Source organism: Cryptomeria japonica, chromosome 10 (genome assembly GCF_030272615.1).
Source record: "Cryptomeria japonica chromosome 10, Sugi_1.0, whole genome shotgun sequence".
NCBI lineage: Eukaryota > Viridiplantae > Streptophyta > Pinopsida > Cupressales > Cupressaceae > Cryptomeria > Cryptomeria japonica.
This window is the reverse complement of record NC_081414.1, coordinates 33,783,345-33,804,965: the sequence shown is the minus strand read 5'-3', so window position 1 is coordinate 33,804,965 and position 21,621 is coordinate 33,783,345. Positions and strand designations below refer to the sequence as shown.

Genomic DNA, 21,621 nt, shown 5'->3' with positions numbered 1-21,621 from the left:
GCTTAATGATGAACACTTAAGTTGCTACCGGTAATGTTTTGGTAAATCTACATTAAGTGATTGTTTGATCAGCTACCGGTACTGGTTATGAATTGTTTTGTGAAGTATTTTGCAGATTGGTGAAAAGTTTCAATTTATCCTTATTACCGTTTCACCCCACCCCCCTCCCCCCTCTCAGTAATAATCGAATCCTCACAATAACACACCTCCCCTCTTAGCATTCGATAGTATTCAACAATCTTCACATAGGTTTTTTGGAACGCACTAGCTAGGTCCCTTTGTCCTCAGTTTAGCATCAAATTCAAGCACTTCTACTGGATTTAGATGGTGTTTTTATCCAAAGTACTTAACTTGAATGGTTTTCGTCCTAATTTTTTTTCCCATCTTGATCATTTTTGTATGCTCTCATCAAGTTAGTTGAGACTAAAAACTGTCTCCTAAGAAGTAACAAATTATTGAGACTAAGAACCATCTTCTAAGAAATAACAAGACATAAACAAAGGAAACCTTAAACATTAAGCACCCAACTTACAATGAAAACTAGAGAGAAATACATGCAGTTTGAAACTCAAATGAATCTCAATCTAGCTTTTTAAACATATTTAACAAAGATGCTTGGCTTTGTACATAAGAGAGTACGTCACCGATTTTAGAACTCTCCAAATTCGACCACTCGCATTATCTCCAACTTATTACGATCACCAATAAGGGAAAACATCCATTGCTCCCACTTTTGTCAATATTTTTTTAGAAACTGGGTTAGGATTAGGACCCAATGGGGGTGGATTTAAATATAGAGCTCCATCTCATAGATGCATTGTATGCTTTAAATATTTAAAGCTTTGATACTCCATTATAATTATAAAGAATATTTCTATACACCACTACAAAAAGAAAAAGAGTTGGTCAACATTCTGGGTTTCCTTCGAGTCCCATCCTTAGGATGAGAATGAGGGGTCCTTCCATGTTATACGTTAGGAATAATTCTTCTCAAGCCACCATCTCAACTCATAGGGTTTCTTCTATGTAATTAGCTTCCTTGGTCCATTAATGCACCACTTACAAAGGACACAAACTCAATAGAAGAGAGAGGTAATGATGAAATTTGAAATGACAACTTATAAATAGAAAGTGACGAAGTAAATGCAAATGAATTTGTTTAAAGAGCCGAGAAATGGTATAGTCACTCTTGTCAATTACAAACCAAGAAGAGTATGTTAACATACATGAATTACAATAAGTTGACCCCACACTCGTCACTTACATGTAACACTAGCGACTGCATGAACGAAGCATGCATAATTTTTATGTACATAAACCTAAATAAAATTAATTTATTTGAATTCTACCTAAATAAAATTAATTATGTAAAACGAAACCCTTATACTTTACTACTATAGCCCCACTCCGTAACGTTCCTTTGGAGTCGGCATCATTTTTATTTCCAGACGCGTTTTGATAGAATTAAGCGCTACAAAATTTGACGGGAAGAACTACTCAAAAACCAAATAGAAAATAGAAACGCATGAGCCTTCGTTGCCAAGTCTTCTCCTTTTACAGCTATAAACTTAATTAGAATAGAGAGTGAATTGAGCAGAGATCATTCGAGGTTAAAAATGTCGGACAAATTTAGTGGCATAATGGAATCAGTTGGGTCCATTTTCAGATCGGGAGATTATCTCCCCTGGACCGATTCCGATATAATTGCTGTAACTCTCTTTCTCTCTCTTTCTTCAACCTTCTAGTAATCGTGTTCGGCACTGATTTCTTCATTAATAACTTCCCATATCATACTATAAAAATATTCAATTTTTGTTTGCAATGGTAGCCATTCTAGCTGCAATAACCTCTGAAATGTCTTAAGTTATTAATTTTCATTTATTTGCTATAAATTCCCTTTCTTTGCTTGGATGCCAGAGGAGTATTTCTCCTGAACACACCTCAAATTGGATATGATAGTTTGCACAATTGTAGTTGAACATGTACATCTAAGTCTCCGGAGGATTGAAATTTTTAATGTTTAATTTTAGTGCCAGTTTCCACCATGAAAACCTGGTGATTTACCTTTTGAGCTTATCCCATTTGACATTTCAATCGTAATCAATTTCGTTACGATGTGGGATATTTATAAAATTTGAACACGATGGTTCACACTAGAATGTATCTACAATACGTGTACTGCAAACTGGCTATGTGTCTTACAGATGTGGGTCGTTTTATTGCTAGTAGGGGTATTTGAATCTGGGTCATGGGCTACCTGTTGACATTACCCTACAATCCTTTTGGACTTATATGTTGCTTTTGATGTTTACTGCAAAATAACTAAATCTCTGACTGAGAAATTCTGTATTTTCCTAGTTCAGCAACCTCCATCCATGGGCTCCATACATTGAGACCATCTCAGTTTTTTTTGACAGAAGAAATTCGTTTCTTCCATTGAGGCAACATGAGCTGGTGCATACATTGATTCCTCCTATGCTAGTTCTCTATTTTATCGCGGATCAATTCAAATAAGAGTTCTCTCTCGTCCTACATTCTGTCGCTCATTATGTAAGGTGCGTTAGGAGAACTATTGAGAAGCTCTATACCGATAAAGCAACGAATTGTAAGGGGTTTTACTCTGAGTTTTTCGAATACGGTGCGATGTATGGATTTGTTGGCCATTACTTTATTGAGAGTACCATTCGAAAGAAGTACGCAATGTAGATGTGCCTTCTCTCACCGAGTCTTTCTGATAATTACATAGATGAGCTTGAGGACTTTCCTGAGCAAAATACTAATGTAAACAGCGATTGTATATAACGACATGCTTAGGTTGCTATACTGCTTTTTGCGATGAAGTTGTCCTCCTCACCCATTCATCTAAAGGTTGCAGAAGTAATGTGAAGCCCTTGCTTAATATTGCGATCTTTGTTAACTAATAGGCTGGAGCTAAACAGTTCAAGTTCAATCCGTGTTCAACATTCCAAACCCCAAACAGCTTAGCAGCCCCGATGACATTCTGTTTATTTCAATTGCACTTCAACATGTGTCAGATTGCAGTATGCTTAGTAGTTATCCTTTGGGAGAAACATAAATGAAACATGCAAGGCTTCAATGAAAGAGACAAACTGAAATGTTTTACTATTGAATCAATGTACAGAGTGCAGCAATTTAGCAATTTCAGGGTAAAACTCAAACCCCCAAGATGGTCTTATATGCTGCCTTTTATGTAAGGGACATTCAATTGTCTAATCCTCTCTGAATAAAGTCTTCCACAATTGCAGTGAACCTGTATTAAACTTTAATCAATTTATTGAGCAGTAGAGGTTGCCAGTTTAGGGAGGCTGGTACATTTTAAGATGGTTAGACATTGACTGCCTTGTAAACTCTAAGACGAATTGTAAATCAAGGAATTATATTTAATGACCTTTTAATGCTGTTGATTTTATATCAAAACATGTCTGAATTTAGACAGTCTACATATTCAATTTGAAAAAATGGCATTGAACCCTGGTATAGAGATTCACATTTGACCCAAGTCTTAAGAAGTATGTCTCTTACTTTGGCATGCATCTATGCAAAGTGATTTTCAGAGGCAGTGGATTATTGTTACTCCCTTTGCTTGTGGGATGTGGCTGAAGAGGGAAGGACATCTAGATGTTCACATGGTACAAGGGGCTGAAATTCATTGCAAAAGTCAGGAGGCAAATCTCATGTGGACATGTGTCGTGACCTGCTAGATTTATGCTTGATGATGTGGGGATTCAGAAAATATGAGTGAGGATCTTTGATATATTCTGGTTTGTCTATTAGTTTAAGGATAGAAAGATGTTGAAAATTTCTTTGAATAACCCAACATTCTCCTTAATAATTGCTTAAGGGAATAAGGGTATACGAATCTCTATTTGAAATGTTGGCGAGTGGCAACCTAGAGTTAGTTCAAATGTGCTCATTGTTGCAGCTTTAGGAGCATTAGTGGTTTTTCCACACGGTTAATGTCTGCCATTTTAAAGAATCTATTAAATTATCACAAAGATGTGGTTGTCTGTATTGATTCTTAAATAATGAAATCCACAAAGATGGGTTTTCAACATTGCCAAAGCAGTGACAAAGATTGACATAACACAAGCTTTCAAATGAATGGTCTTGATTGTTTGTGTAAGAAGCACCTACAAGACTATTTTTTAACACTCTTGCTCATTGTTGCCGAATAAAATCATCTCTTGAGATACTGGAGTCTTTGAAATTCCAATATACACTGCAGAAAAGGAAGAATGAGTCTCTTTGCCTCCCCCTACCCACCTACCCCTGTAGGCCTCCGTAAACTTGTCGTCAAAAAATGTAGATACATATGATTGAGGTGTTCCGTGTAATCTGAATGGTTGTCTATTGTCAACCATTTATCTTTTCATCTAATATAAGATGCATTGCCTTCAAAAACAAAGGGCAAGCTGACATAAATTCGGGGGAGAGAGCTATAGAAGCATGAAAATTTTTATACATACAATACTTTGCTTCTATTTCTCATGTTTCGTTCAATACATTTTACATATTTATAGGAGTTTCATCTCCTATATCATAGGAGAATTGTTATACCTCCTATAACAACTCCTTAAATGTATGAGTTGTTTTAAGTTTTAACAACTCAAACAAACACTCCACAAATAATTATTGTACTAACAACTACGAGAATGATTCAATATTCCCAACACCCCTCCATATTACATCAGTCTCCAAATGGGGATAGGTAGACTAACATTACTTGATGAACACATTCAATAGTTCATAAATATTCCAAGGTATGAGTAGGGATATATACATCTACTTAGGATAAACAATAGTGGAAATAGCCTCACTATGCTTCTTTTGTAGGATTGACCTTATTGGACTTTTATCCAAGGATAGGGACAAACACTTCTACCTATGGAACCAAGGATAGGGACTAACACATCTATCCAAAGTTATAAAAACAGATTGGATAGGGACACACACATCTATCCAACATCAAAGTTATGAACAGGGATACACACTTCTGCTCACAACAATTATAATCAAGGACAAATGCTTCTGACTTTAATTACTCAACAACTGTGATTGGGGACAAACACATCCAATTACTATCACTCAAAAGAATGTGATCTGGATTATACACATCCAATTATAACATAAAAAAAGGAGAACTAAGTTCCCGTTGTCGCATATGCAGCCATCATTATAGATCTTTGCCGCACTGATTACAAACAATACAAGATGCTTACTGCTGCCTCTTGGAACCTGACCTTGGCTTTAGTCATTTTGGCACAAATAGCTTTGTTACTAAAACCATTTTTTAACTCCATCGCTAGTGATTGATGAGAGGTTGCTGAATGTCCTCCAACCTCTTGTGCCTCCATCCTCTAGTTGACTTGTTACTTAACAAATTTGGATTTTAAGCTCAATTTTAGAATGCCCCCCATAAGATGGACATCATATATCAGCAATAGTGTGTCCAATTACAATTGAGCCAATTTTTTTTTTTTAATAAATTTTCCCACACTTTTTATATTTATATTTTAACATGACGATTATTAACTCGTGAAAATGGACCCTATTCTAAACAAAATAATACAACTTGACTTTTAGAGTATGAAATAAAATAAGTTAGCGATGGTCAGCGATGATCTTAATGTACTTGTGGTGACTTGAGGAACAAGTACTCAAATGATTTGCTAGATTGCTCAAATTCAAGCATGCTAAGTGCCACTTCACAGATTTGTGGCACAATAGGCTTGGAGATTTTTCATATTCTTTTAAGTAATCTAATGCTTTTATTCTCCGCTATGGAACCAAGTGCTTCAGCAACTTTATGCCAAACCATGGTATGCTCATTAAGATCTTTCAAGATTTCTATGAGTGCACTAGAAGCAACTTTATCTTGTAATTGTCCTAAGACATAGGTTACCTCATATCAAAGAAGTGCACTTTGGGTTTGTAATGCCGCAACAGTAGCATCAACAACTTCAATTCCTCCATGATTTCGTAGTGCAAATAATGCAGCATAGTCCTCATACACGCCTTTCTCTTCATCCAAAAGCTCTTTTTTGAGTTCCTCTATGCTAGTCTTAGAATATGTAGACACTCTTTTGAAACTGGATAAGGAAGCCACAAATGGTGTATAGTACTATTCAATTTTGACAAAACCTCATTTGACTCTTCACCTTGGTAGCATTTTGTTTTCAAACAATGGTTTCAATGCTGCTTTCTGCATCTATCATACCAATTAGATTTGTTTGAGCCATCAACAACTCTTAACTTCACTTGGTAATTGAAGATCTGGAATGGAATAGAATCTACTTATATTTGCATCTGCTTGAACAAAAAACAAGTTCTACGAGTCCATATTTGTGTAGAAATGGAAATGGCGAATAGAATTCATTTTCTTACATGGATGGAGATGGACTAGATAATAGTCCTAAAACATGTCTTTACAAGTCCAGTACATAAGAATGCTAGGCCAATTCTTCATGAAACTTCAGTACCACAACAAGACAGAATTGAGATGAAAAGGAGCAAAAGGCAATGGCAAAAGATGTTCAAGAAAGGAGCATTCTACAAACATCGATTGTCCAACTATTGAAAATGTGTTGCAGATAGGCATGGTTTGACTTGTGGAGCTTCCTAATGAAAGTATATTGATTGCATGCAATGGAAGCTTAAAGACTTATACAAAAACATCACTAGCTGGATGACGGCAGAAGCTCTGAGAAAAGGAGAATGAGCATGCCATAGGCAGTGTGGATTAAGATGAGCATGGTGGCGAAGGCACCGAGAAAAGGAGGATGTAAATCCCCCTACAAACACACATTTGAAAAGTGCAAGATTGAAGATGCTCTGATTCCATGACAAAAATCCTGGGGACAAAGTTACAGAAGCATGCAAAATTTTATACACGCAATCTAAGTCACAGGATACGGCGATTTTCATGGATGAGGTTCGAATTTAATCGAATTTCAAACTTCTATTAAAAAAATCGAATTTAATTGAATTTAATCGAATTTCCTCTATAAAGCACTGCTATCCGCCTCTAAACACAACTCAGCTGGTCGTGGGTATTCTTTTTATATGCTTTGTATCTATTGTGTCATGGGTGTCTGCAACTTGCTGGGTCGCCCTCGGATTTTCTCCAACAAGGGTCGCTATTCTGATAATTTATTAGAAGTATACATATATTTAAAAATAAACAAAATTATAGAAGGCAAATTTTATCCGAATTTTTTTTTGATTTTTTCCCTTGTCGAATTTTATCCGAATTTCATGGCTGTCGAATTCGAATTTGAATTCGAACCTTGTGACTTAGTATGCAATAATACTTTGCTTCTATTCCTCTTGTTTCATTCAATATATTTTACATATTTGTAGGAGTTTCATCTCCTATATTATAGAAGAATTGTTATACCTCCTATAACCACTCCTTAAATATATGAGTTGTTTTAACAACTTAAACACTCCACAAATAATAATTATTGTACTAACAACTATGGGAATGATGTAATATTCCTAACACAAGTGTGATGTCCCCTACTTGGAAGCTGTCATGTTACCAGCAATTGTCATACATCATTAAATGCATTACCAAATGTTATTATGCTTATTACTACTATTCCTTCATATTATAAATCATAACCCTCTATATTATGTTCTAACCTGGTTACTACCTAACCCTAATGGAGGAAGGGGTAATTGCTGATAAACCAAACTACAAACAGGCTCCCTCAATGTTTCCGGAGGTAGGCCCTTACCCCATCTTGCGACTACTCCCTCAAGGTTTCCGGATCACTGATCCTTACCCCATCTTGGGAACACCTGATTGATGTGGAATTAGACTGCCTTTCCCTTTGCACAAATCATTCCCATCCTCCATAGGCATTAGCAGAAGTATTAAGGGGTGGGCTATTAATATTATAGTCTTTCATGTACTATGAATGTATATGAAATTAAGTACAACTGTCATATATATTGCAGTATATATTAATCTTACCACTAAATTCTGCATAGGAACATTATCAGGCTTCATATATTAAGCATACATATTAAGCACATCCCCATGCAGACCACCAAGAACAAAGATGTTACTGTCTGTAACTGAATAACAGTTCTGATCTGATCTGATCCATGGTGATGTCACTGGATGCTTTGATTCCTTTTCTTTATATCTCTCAATGTGAGGGAGAGGTCACACCTCTTCAACATGTGTGCCCTTTGGCAAGAGACACACCCTTTCACCATTAGCACCCTTTGAATGAGTACAGCTCTTCATTATTTCTGCCCTTTGAAAGGGACACAACCTTTCACAATCAGATCTGCACTTCTGATTCCCAAATTATTCCACCCTCAAATGAGGTTCTCTTCTCCCTTTTATATCTCATGTTTGAGGGAGTCACACCTTTTCATTTTATGTCTTTTGACCATTCATTAACTTAATTAATTTTTAATTATATTCTTTTATATTTTAATTTTATTTATTATTTATTATTAATTTCTATTTCAAAGTGGGGACATTACAACAAGCCTCTTTGAATTATTGCTTTTGGATAGTCCCAATTTATATGTTTCAACTATTTATCTTGTAGATCCATCTCATATTGAAGTCAATTATTCAAAAGAAGGTTTCTTGGTTGATTATTCTAGGGTGCTTTAGGAATACAAGAAAGGTCTAAAGTGTGGTTTGCTAGATAGAACTCTTTCCAGTTTGAATAATTTCTATACATGCCATTCAAAATGTAAGCTAAGGACGATTAGGAGATTGGGCTAGAATGTTTACCACCATATTCATGGCTCTTTCTTTGCATCTAACAAATAAGTGTAACAAATATGCATACATGAATTAAATTAATGTAGGAGCACTCCTAAGTTTTGAATATAAATTGAGCCACAAAAATTAGTGAAGAATTGTTTCCTTGTGAAGGAGGAGTATCAATAAAATCTAAAAGTCTAGGCCAATGCATAAAACGTTTTGACATATGTTATAACCTATGGATGAACTATGTTTCAAAAGATGGTGTTAAATGGTGTTAAGACATCCTCTCATTGCATAGTGAAGGCATTTGTTTCAATCTTAAATTGTTTTTGGATGTTATGGAGTCCATGAATAGTGCCGGGCATAGTCCATCTTCTAGACGTGAATAATTTTTTTTGGTTTGGATCCCTGTCTGATTCCTTTTCTAAACTGATTTAGGGTATAATAAATTGGTTAATTGATGGAAGGATTTACTATGGATGTTAATACCACCTAGAAGGATTTTTAATTCCTTACCAAGTTTGAGCCTGCCCAATTCTGCATTCCATACGGTCTATATGTATTCATCATGAGTTGATAAGAAAACCATGGTCAAATATGGGCTCTTCGCTAAATTTTATGTATTCAGTTTGACTTTGTGCTGATGGTGAAGGAAATCTAGGCAAGCATTCATGTGCTGCAAATGAATTACTGAATATTGATTTCTTGAGAGTATTTCTAGAATTATGTGCACTATTTGCCAACTATAATTTTTTTGAAAGGTTCTCATTAGCTTATTGCAGTTGAAAGTAGTGGAATATTAAATAAAATGACTTGTGAATGACATTAATAGTGATTCTATGGGAGATAGCAGATAGAAAGTTAAAAACCATATAGAATTTTAGGGAATAATGAAAATTTTAAGAAAAACTTACCTCAATTGTAGATGCAAAATCTGCAATTTTGTATGAAAGGTAAGGGTAAATTGGAACACAACTCAGAATCTTATAAAGGAAGCACAAAGCAAAGAAGTCATTACTAGGAAAGTCATCTCAAGGGCAAAACATTGAAGCCATCCAAATGCTTGTTACTAGGCGCTTATACCATTGTCATGTACAAAAATGGAGTAAGGTTAGAGGAATCAAATAGGCTTCAACAGTGGATATGGAGGAGACTGAACTTGCTCAAGAATGCCAAGAACCTTATTCATTAAAATGCTTAACATTAACATAAGTGAAAAATGATGGATTCTTTTCATAGACAAAGGAACTATCTCAAACAGTTGCCACCTTATATTTCCTGAAGAGAATCTTCTCAGTTATAATTTGAAATGACAAACTTTGTGTGGCCATTATAAATGTGGCATGGCATGAAATGCTACATAATGTCGTAAAACTAACATTAAATATTCTACAACTGACAACATCTGATAAGCATGTGAAATACTAAGATTATCACTAGTGTTCTCATCTTATGGAACCTCAAGGAGAAATTAGAATGTAAAGATCCTAGGGTTTCCGTCTTTATTCAAATCAGGTCTGGTAAAGAGAATTCAGAATTAGGTCTGCAAAATTTGAAACCACACCATGCTGATTAAGAATAATGAATGTTACTAGAACCTCACATAAACACAATGAGAATATAGCTCAAATCTCCACTTTATTTGCAAGATAAATATAGACAGTTGTTTCTATTATAATTAACCAAAACCTGGATAGAGATGTATGAATGTTCAAGCACTATTATTATAGGCAACATTACAATAATGACAATGACCTCCTTTGTCCAGACTGGGTTTGATTCCCCTTTGTTCTTTGGCCCGCAACAATTTATCGAAGTGGACTAGATACACAACAATATAGTCGACTGAAATACATGAGTTGGCCTCCAACAATGAAAAGATTGAGGTATGCAGCCCTTAATGATATTGCCTTGATGATGTTGGGATTAAGGTGTCTCAACCTTTGCAAATCCTAACATGATTTTGCTATATTTCTTTATTATTTTAATCTATTAATTACCTACAAATGTCTAGTCATCTAGTGGGACCCACAAGCTTGGTGGCATTCTACTTGGCAATGACTATATGACATATATGTTGCTAATGTGGAGGTAGACATCACACTTTGAGGATCTTGACAAGTGTTGTGTTATGACATATTCTATGACAGAATGGACAAGTGGTAGGAGATACCTTTTGCATGGAGAAGGTGGGTGCCCAAATTGGGTTATGACGAGTTGTAAGCGGATGTGCTAATAATAGCTAGCTATGATAGATTCTCTTACAGCTGTAAGTGTTGTAAGTTATGACAATATTGATGAGATTCTTATGACAGCTGTAAGATGCATAAGAGCATTTGTCATACCTCCAAATAGTAAATTTTGGGTGCCCAACTTAGGAGGTTTGAATGGGGAGTCATTTGGAGACATTCATGTGTCATTTGCATGCTTTTTGGTGGCTGAAAAATAGGGCCAAATGCTTTGCACGACCCCATCTTGTAACTTCATCTAGAAGCTTCCTCTTGAGTTGTATTTCTCTATAAAAGGTAGCCTTGGAGAGTGTTAGTCATGTTGGTGTTTGTAGGTGAAGTGTTATGCTGGTGGAATTAATCCAGATTGTGGGTTGTTAGTTGTTGACTCCTGTTGAAGAAGCTAAGTGCTGATATTGTATTGTAACCATTAGTTTACTAGAATACAAAGTACTGTGCTTTTGGAGTGTGATGTTTTTCACCCGAAAGGGTTTTCCCCAAGATATATCTTGTGTTCATTGTGTTTATCTTTATGCATGTATTATCTCCTTGTGAATGTGTTCCTGATTCTGTAATAGTTAAGCTTTGTAAAAAAAATTTGCACTATCTCCCCCACTAGATTAGTGTTAGAAAGCGTTTTCTGCACCTTAGCTTTCTTTCAGATCATAGATCCCCTTTGTGCCTAGATCTGATTCCCATGTACTAATCATCAAGATGAAAATCACATGGTTCCTTTGTTGGTGTTGGAAATAAGCCACACCCGGACCGATGATGGACTGGTCCAAGAGGGGCCAGTAGCTCAGTGGTAGAGCACTCCAGCATTGTATGGAAGGTCCTAAGTTCAAGTCCTAGCTGGTCCATGTCTCAACATGGTATCAGAGCCAGGTCCAGGCTAGGAGCCCCAAGCACACGAGAGGTGTGGCTTAAGGGGGGATGTTGGTGTTGGAAATAAGCCACACCCGGACCGACGATGGATTGGTCCAAGAGGGGCCAGTGGCTCAGTGGTAGAGCACTCCAGCAGCGTATGGAAGGTCCTAAGTTCAAGTCCTAGTTGGTCCATGTCTCAACATCCTTGACTAGCATTGAGTACTCAAATCGAATTTAACATGAAGCTCCAAGTCTGATTGCATAGATCTCCCTATAACAAGTGAATAGAGTTCAGTTCGATGCAATTTCCAAAGTAGAAATTGCTCTAACAGTGCCAAGGTAGGTTTGGTGTCCAACCTGGTCTAATTTACTTGAGGTTTTCGTCCCATGTAAAGAGCTGTGAATAGTGGCAATATTCAACATGAACTTAGATGCCAAAATGCTTCCAATGAACATGAATTTATACCTATTTGGTTGCCACTATAGAATAAAGATAGGTTGGTCAGGTTTTTCAACACCCAGGTTGGCGCTAAGAGTAATTTTGAATTTGTTTCACATTAATAATATTTATATTATATTGATAATATAAATATATTATTATTTTTTAGTGTTTAAAAACATTTTATTAAATTAAATAACTTTATGCCTCCTAGGCGAAAGGGACATGACAGTCCTCCCACCCCAAACATTGCTTGCCCCCAAGCTATTTCAGGTTTGGGTGATTGAAGATCTCTGCCCCCTCCCAAGTAGCATTCTCCATAGGCAAAATTTTCCATTTCACCAAATATTCTGAAATAACCTTGTTTCTCAGCTTCTTCTCTTTTACATCCACAATTACCTCGGGCTCCAAAATCACATCATCAAGTTAGGACAGCTCCAAAGGAGTAACCTGCTGTCCAAGGGCCTTCTTAAGGCATGAGACATGGAAAATGTTATGAACTGCTTTGTGGAAGTTCTAACTCATAAGCGACCTTACCAATCTTTCTTATGATCTTATAAGGCCCATAAAATTGTGGCCTTAACTTCTCAGCACCACTTTTCTTGATTGTAAATTGTCTGCAGGGCTGTAACCTCAAGAATACCATGTCTCCAATTTCAAAAACCCTTTCAGTTCAATGGTTATAAACATGCAACTTCTGTTGGTTTTGGGACTGTTCTAGGTTATCTTTGAGTGCGTTCTGTAAAAATCCCTGCTAAAACTACCCTTAGATTTTCAGTTTGATGGGTTTGACGTTTTATCAAACACTTGGTACACAACTCACTGCTATTTGATTTTTTATTATTGTTTATGTTTGGGGTTTATGTCTATTGATTGGTTTATGTCTATTGCCAAATCAGATGGAAATGCATAGAAAATGATAGACAATGATTGCATAAAACTTGACAAGATAATCTCAAAGAAATGATATTACATTGGGCATAAATCAGGTCTGAGTACACTTATTATCAGGTTTGATACAATGTTATCAGACTGAAACATCATATGAAACGTGCATTACATTGCCAATACAAAGTTTGATTCAATTCCTTCACATACCAATTTGTTTGCTTGCTTGTGTGGATCATAGCAGCACAGTTCACGACATTGTTCACATTACTGCAAATAAGCCCAATAATGAATACTGATGAATCCATCTCTCTGTGTGGAGTTGGGTTTCCATCCAATCCACTAATTTTCGAGGGTTTATGTCCCCAAAAATGGCTGTCACTATCACACCAGCAACTATAGAGAAATTTGAATTTCAAATGATCACATAACAGGAGTCTCGGGGAAGGACGAGGCTCCTTTATAAAGACTTCCCAAACCGTTGGTGAGCTTCCACTCTCAATGTGGGATTAAAATTCACTTTATTTTATTTACTCCTTATAAAGCCACTTTATGACTTTATTATCATTTTTATAAATAAAGTCACTTTACTTTTATTATTTTATTTTATTACATAAAGTAACTTTTTCTCACCAAATAATAATATAAGATCCCATAAAATAATATTCCATTTTTTAAAAAATTTCTCCACCAATAGAAATTAGTGACATGGCCAGCATCAGCCCTTATATCTCCTAATTAGTCTACCAGGATGACATGAAATAGGCTAATCAACTCTCGTATGGTCACTGAGGAGAAGGGGACATTACACCTTCACAATGCCTAGATTTTGTTGAATCAAATCTTTAGCCCTTGGTACTCTACTATCCGAAAGAATCAAATCCATGAATGAAATAGCTTCATAAGCATATAGTAATTTGAAAGGAGTCATACCTATAGATATGTGGTGAGTGGAGTTGTAGCAATATTCTCCAAGGTGCAGCCACTTGATCCATGCTGTTTGCTATCACGTAACATAGTTCTGCAAATAACCTTCTATTTATTTGTTCACAATTTTCATTTTCCCATCGGTTTGAGGATTATAGTGAGTGCTTGGGGTCAAATTCGTTGCTGTTAATCAGAAAAACTCTTGCCAAATTAAGTTGATAAATTTGCTGCCCCTATCAATAACAATGTTCCTTGGCAGCTCATAAATTCTAAAACTCTCTCTAATGAACAAATCAACCACTTGTAAAGCCTTGTACTCAGAATAAGGGGTGTTGGGTTCCACTAGTAGCGGTAAAGGAGGGTTATGAATACAATTATATAATATCATTTTCCTCACATGAGGATGTCTAGAATGGGATTATTTAATGGAATGAGTAGTGGACAAATGAGTGATTGTTGGGATTCTCCAAGTGGGTGCTTGGAAGAGGCAACATGTGTTTCTTGGTATTTCGTCATTTATGGCATTTAATGTAATGTTTACCTTTCATGTTTGGGGGCCCAAGTTGGAGGGAAAGTATTGGAGCCAAGATAGGTGTTCTTTCACATTCCGTGGAGGCATTCCAAGGGGTTGGGATGATTAGAATGAAAAGTCTTCTTTGGATGCCTTATTTGATGGTTTGGAGCTCTTGTCATTCTATATAAATAACTCCTTGGATGTAGAAAGTAGAGAGGAAGAGTTGAATGTAGAGTTACTTTGTAGGAACAAGGACAAGTGGAGACATAAGGAGGCTGTTCCCAGGTATACAGGTGCTGCCATGTTGGAGGTAAATAAGAGAATGGAAGTGAATGTATTGTAATCTCATTTATTTGATGATAATGCATACTTGGCCTCTCTTTTTGGTGGAGTTTTTTCTTGCAAGGGTTTTTGCACGTAAATCTTGTGTAATGTGATGCTCTTATGTTGTTGATTTGTGTTTCTTTGCTGCTATCTTATGATGATGTTATTCATTATGTATTGCTGTTATAATTTCACATAAGGTAGTGTCAATAATAGATCTAATCATGGTAATTCCACATTAACGCAACTTAATTTCAGATTTTTATATTGTAGTCGTCTAAGCCTTGTATCTCATCCATTGAAGTCATATTTTGATAGAGATTGAATTTTCAACCTTTGGTATTAGATTCTGTATATTTCTCAACATCAACCACATAGATACAATCCTTACCTTGCACCTTTGAAAGTCTTGTGATGAAATCCATGGAGATACTCTCCCATTTTTTATTTGGAATGGGTAGGGGCTGCAACAAGCCAACTAGAAATACATGTTGCTTTATTTTGTTGGCAAATCAAACCTTCCCTAACATGCCTCAACACATCACCTTTGAGCCCCTTCCATGAAAAAAGCTCCTTCTCTTGCTTATATGTCTTGTAGTACCTTGGATGACCAACAAGTGGTGTGTCGTGACATGCCCTCAACATTATCTCTTTCACCTTTGATTATCTCTTTCACCTTCGATTCTGGTAAAATCTCCTTCACTTGCTTATATGTCTTGTAGTACCTTGGATGACCAATAAGTCATGTGTCATGACATGCCCTCAAAATTATATCTTTCACCTTCTATTCTGGTAGAAGATACACCCTATCTGTTGATGTTGTAGCTACAGGAGATATCTTTCTCCTAATCTCTGTTTTACTGAATACTTTTTCTTCATTTAGTAATCCGTTGTTAGTGTTCTTCTATTTCCTACATATGGGTTGTTAGCTCTAATCGCAACCCTTGCTTTAGATGTGTATCCTCCCTTCTAGAGTCGTGTCCATTCAATAGCTATTGTTGAGTATTTATGACCGAAGGTATTGGTAGTGAGTGTGTAGTAGATGATAGATACGCTAAGCACACGGCCTGGTAATCTTCGTGGATTAAATGTTGCACATATTCAATCTGCAAACCTAAATACTCAGATCGAATGAATTGGAGAATACTGGCGATTAAAAGATCAACATGGTATCAGAGAAGTATCGTTTCCTGTGGATCATGTGACCTGTGGTTTGAAGAATGTATCTACCACTGTGCATCTAAATAATTATTTGAGCAGATATTCTGTGGCCGACACATGATTTGAAGCGCTTGTTGCGTGCGTGTTTGGCAATTTTATGCTTCATTTGCCAACAGCCCGTGTATCTTTCTAGTGATGAAGGTTTTCATTGGCTTGTACCAAACGGCTCATCCATTCCACGGAGTAGTTCCTTGACTGAGTCAGCCCATATGTGGCGTATCTGGCTGTTGACATGGCCTCGATCTGTGTATAATTGGGAAACTAGATGTGTTATCATCCCTGCATGTTCATCTGTGTACCTCCCTATGCCTTACATTATTGGAGATCGGCTATGCAATTCCCGCGCTTAGAGTGGACCAACGCTGCCTCATCTTCAACGTTGTGCAGTTTAGGCTGATCTGAAGATGTCAACAAAGTAACTACAGATCAGGCAATACTTTTACGGTAAGTTGAAGGGAACATTAATTTGCATTTTGATTAAGTAGAGATTTGAAGAAGAAGAACAAGGTTCCGGGCTTGTGAGCATTGTATCGCCGATTAGACGTGTTGCATCAGATCAAGCTATCTTGTGTAATCTGATTGGAGCATCATCCTCGATCACTAATTGTACCATTTTTTCAAAGTTTGTTGCTCCATGTAGGTGTGTTTGAAGAAAAAGGCTACAATAAACATTGCTGTGTGAATATTAACTACTCTGTGTGAGATATATCCTGCAATATATATATATATATACTGAATGTGATATATACATACTGCGATATATAAATACTGCGATATATACATACTGCGGCATTCTACTGTGAGCAAACATAAATATTCAATTTATTTGTTGAAGGTCATACCGCTTATACCCGTATAATACTTGTCAAGATTCTGGTGTACATATATACATTGACTGTATAGATATTGTTGTGCACACTTGCTTCATCTGTGAGGAATTAACATTCTCAGAGCATGATGGAGGATAGCATATTTAAAGGCGAGGATGAGCCATCTTCAATGACCACAGAAGAGCTTATAAGGAGAGCTCGGCTTCTTGATACTGAGAACCGTATTTTGAAGGATGTGGTGCAGAGAACAACACTGGAATTGGATGGAACCAAAAATAAAATAAAATAAAATAAAATAAAAATAAAGGCTAAAATACTAAGAGAGATAGAGACATCTCTAGGCCGCCCTCTTGATTTAGAGCCGCAAGTTCCCCCTGCCATACCACTTGTTATTGTCCTCAGTGGAGTAGGAAAGGATGCTGTAATTAAGAGACTGCATCAAATTCGGAAAGGATAGTTCATCCTTGAGCTACGTATTTGTATATCCTTGTTATCAGGTGTGAAGTTGGAAAGAGTGGATTTAATCTAGCCTACCGGGTTCGCCTCCACACCCCCCTTGGTTCGGGTCCGGTTTGGCCTTGGTTCAACCAGGGTTCAAATTTCCCAGAGGGGGTTCGACCTGGTTCGAACCCGGGTGGACCAAGATCGAACCAAGTCGAACCCGGGCGGACCTAGGTCGAACTCGGACAGCTGGGTGGCCCAAAATGGGTTTTTTAATGCAAAATTTAATTTTTTTTTGAAATCCGCCATGTAAAAAGTCAATTTTATACCCTAAAGTGACTTCTAAAACATAATCTTGGCTCATTTCTCCTCAATTGTTTCAGATGGGTGGAAAGATGCTAAAAATCGTCCATTGATCAATATCATAGCGGTGTCCCCTAAAGGGGCAATGTTTTTGAAAGCTGTGGATTGTGAGGGCCAAGTAAAAGATGGCCAATTTATTGCAGAAATTCTCATCTCCGCCATTGAGTCAGTGGGACCCCGCAATGTTGTCCAAGTCATAACGGACAATGCAAGAAATTGTAGAGCTGCTGGTTTGTTGGTTGAGGAACGCTATGATCACATCTTTTGGACACCTTGTGCGATCCATTCACTCAATCTTATGCTACAAAGGATTGGGACTAAAATAAAATGGATCAGAGATGTGTATGCAGAGGCTGAGGACATCCAGATGTTCATCACAAACCACCACATGTCTCAAGGGATTTTTTAGATCCTTTTCGAATTTGGAGCTATTGAAGGTAAGTGAAATAGTAATTTAATTTTACATTTTCTGATTTTTTTTAATTTCAATGTTCATAATATCATTGTGTAAGCTATATTGTGTATTCTTCTTTAAAGTTTGGCTTTATTTTTTAATCATTTTGGCATTAATTTGTGTTATAGGTTGCTGAGACCCATTTTGCATCAAACACAATCGTCTTAAGACGACTTGCGAAATTTAGAGTGGCACTATGCAATATGGTGATCAGAAACAATTGGCTTTTATGGAAGCAGAGTAGCAATGAGAGGGCAGAAAAAATTAGGGAGAGAATATTGAATGAGAAATGGTGGGATCTTGTTACATATCTCCTAAGTATCACTGAGCCCATTATGAGTATGATTCGCTATACCGACTTGGATAGGCCTTGCATTGGTGAGATTTATGATGGCATTGACTCAATGCTTGAAAAAGTAAAGTTCACTATAAATGCAAAAGAGAATGACCCCGAGGAGAAATTCTTCAAAGAAGTGAAAGCAATTATTGTAGAAAGGTGGAATAAGATGACCACTCCTTTGCATCTTCTTGCCTATGCCTTGACACCAAAGTACTATAGCAATCAGTTTCTTGATAAACCAAGAAGGATTCCACCATGGAGAGATCTAGAAGTATTTGATGGGTACAAGGCATCATTTCTTAGACTATATCCTGATGATGATTTGCGAGATAATGTTACAAATGAGTTCATAGAATTCGCAAATGGGAATGGTCTAAGTGTTGAGGCACTTCGTCATAGATCCAAGAAGGATGCTCATAGTTGGTGGTACTTCCATGGTGCATGCTTCCAACACCTACAACCTCTTGCTGTAAAAGTTTTATCACAAGTAAGTTTAATTAATTAAAATTTATCACAAGTTTATTTATAGTTTACTTTGTCTTCATAGGTTGCTTGTAATTTTTAATTTTAATTTTATTAATGTATAACTTTAATTGTTTACTTTGTCTTCATAGGTTGCTAGTTCATCTACTTCAGAAAGAAATTGGAGCACATACTCTTTCATCCACTCAGTAAAGCGCAATAGGTTGCTATCAAATTGAGTGGAGAATTTAGTATATGTGCATTCCAACCTACGTCTTCTTTCACACAAACAACGTGACTACACACAAGGGGAAACGAAGATGTGGGATATAGAGCCAGAGCATATTGATTTGGATGCTCCTGCTTCTCAGCTTCTTGCATTGACACTTGATGACTTGGAGGGCGAGCAAACTTATAGTGCAAGTGCAAGTGGTGTTGGCTCATCTAATGTCAATGTCAATGATGAGTAGGATGATGAGGAGGAGGATGAATTAGCTGATCCATTTGATGATTAAACTTTATATTCTTGAAAGTTGAAACAATGATACTTGAATATTTTGTCATTTTGATATTAAACTTGATGTATATGATGCTATTATGGTATGATCATGATGCTATGATTACAAGTTTATGTTTGTTTTGTTGTTTATATGATGCTATGTGACATGCTAATCTTAATTCATGCTTATAGGTTGCACAAATATTAAAATATATATATATATATATATATATACTTATAGGTTGCACAAATATTAAAATATATATATATATATATATATAATTTACATGTTTTTGTACTAACGAACCCAAACGAGCCCAAACCCCTTTTCAAAATTTTGCCGTACCGGTGTACCGGTTCTTCGAACTTGAACCGGTGCCTGAACCCGAACCGGCAAGCTAGGATTTAATGAATTGTTAGATGATAGTCCCAGACCATACTATGAGACGTGAGCATGTGACCATACTATGAAAGATGGAGTGATAAATAATCCATTCTGAATGTGCAGTAGTGTCATGGGACTGAGTTGAGACATCTCTCGAAGAGGAAGAGCCTATATAGATTGCAATCAATTTTGTTGAAGAGGAGGAATTAACATTCAGAGGGAGTCTGACAAACCAACAGAGGCAACCTTGGATGAGAAGGTCAGGAGGTTGATACTAGTACTTGAAGCCCTTGCTGAGAGGGAGGCTTAGCATTAGTAATTTGTGTTATCTCTTGTTAATGCATTTTTTCTCTAAGACGGAGAAATTTGAGGTGAAAGCCCTTGTTAATGCGTTTTTTCTCTAAGACGGAGAAATTTGAGGTGAAAGCCCTTGGTAATGCATTTTTCTCTGAGACGGAGAAATTTGAGGTGAAAACCCTTGTTAATGCATTTTTCTCTGAGATAGAGAAATTTGAGGTGAAAGCCCTTGTCCATCTCCAAGATAGAGATGTGGTTCTTTCCACCCTTTGGGAGTAGCCATGGTGGATGTCATGTTGAGTGACTCCATGACAACATTACGTTGAGAGACTTCGTGATGATTCTCTTTCTTGTGTTTATCCACTCTCTAGGAGTAGCCATGGTGGACGTCATGTTGAGTGACTCCATGATGACATCACGTTGATTGACTCCGTGATGGGCACTTGTGCACATATTCCTTTCCACACATGGGAGTAGCCATGGTGGACATCACGTTGAGTGACTCCGTGATGAACCCTTCTTCCTCAAATGGGTGTAGCCATTGAGGATGTCATGTTGGGACTCCATGACATATATATTTGGAAACATATCTCCCTAGCTAAGAGGGAGTGTTGATGTTGTAGCGACAGGAGATATCTTTCTCCTAATCATTGTTTTACTGAATACGTTTTCTTCATTTAGTAATCTGTTGTTAGTGTTCTTCTATTTCCAACATACGGGTTGTTAGTTCTAATCGCAACCCTTTCTTTAGATGTGTATCCTCCCTTCTAGAGTCATGTCCATTCAATTGCTATTGTTGAGTATTTATGACCGAAGGTATTGGTAATGAGTGTGTAGTAGATGATAGATATGCTAAGCACACAACTTGGTAATCTTCGTGGATTAAATGCTGCACATATTCAATCTGCAAACCTAAATACTCAAATCGAATGAATTGGAGAATACCAGCGATTAAAAGATCAACACTATCCTTGTATAGGATGAGCTTATAAATATCTTTGTACCTTTCATTTTGTAACTTCCAATCCAAAATGCAATACCAAATGTGTACTTGGCATATTCAACAATTATAGAAACCTTCTAATCAGCAAACATATTAGTCAGAGAAAAAATAAGATTTTCTAGAGAGTGCATCAACCACCACATTATTGTTTCCATTAACATACTCAATGTCAAAATCATATGCTTGCAACTTACGTACCCATTTTTGCTGTCTATCATTCAAATCCTTCTGATCGAGGAAAAAATTCAAATTATTATGATTCGTTTTCACCACAAACATTTCACAAACCAAGGATTGCTTATGATGGCTAACATCTTGTCATAAATAGAGAAGCTCTTTGCCGTCTCCTTGAGTTTCCTACTCTCAAATGCTATGGGGTGT

The 21,621-nt window shown here is 36.7% G+C and overlaps 1 protein-coding gene across 2 annotated transcripts in view; it reads left to right on the top strand.

Annotated features, from left to right (window-relative positions):
- The first annotated feature begins 1,450 nt into the window (after nt 1-1,450).
- The window catches only part of LOC131038220 (mitochondrial fission 1 protein A), a 64,180-nt gene continuing 44,009 nt past the window's right edge, over nt 1,451-21,621 (top strand). The window contains exon 1 of one of the 2 annotated variants that reach the window (XR_009104371.2): nt 1,451-1,709. Coding sequence is in view for 1 of the 2 variants with exons in the window: in XM_057970577.2 (XP_057826560.1) it covers nt 1,617-1,709 (93 nt within the window). In the remaining variant the exon portion in view is untranslated. The remainder of the gene's footprint in view (nt 1,710-21,621) is intronic. The other variant, XM_057970577.2, reaches the window with a different exon arrangement.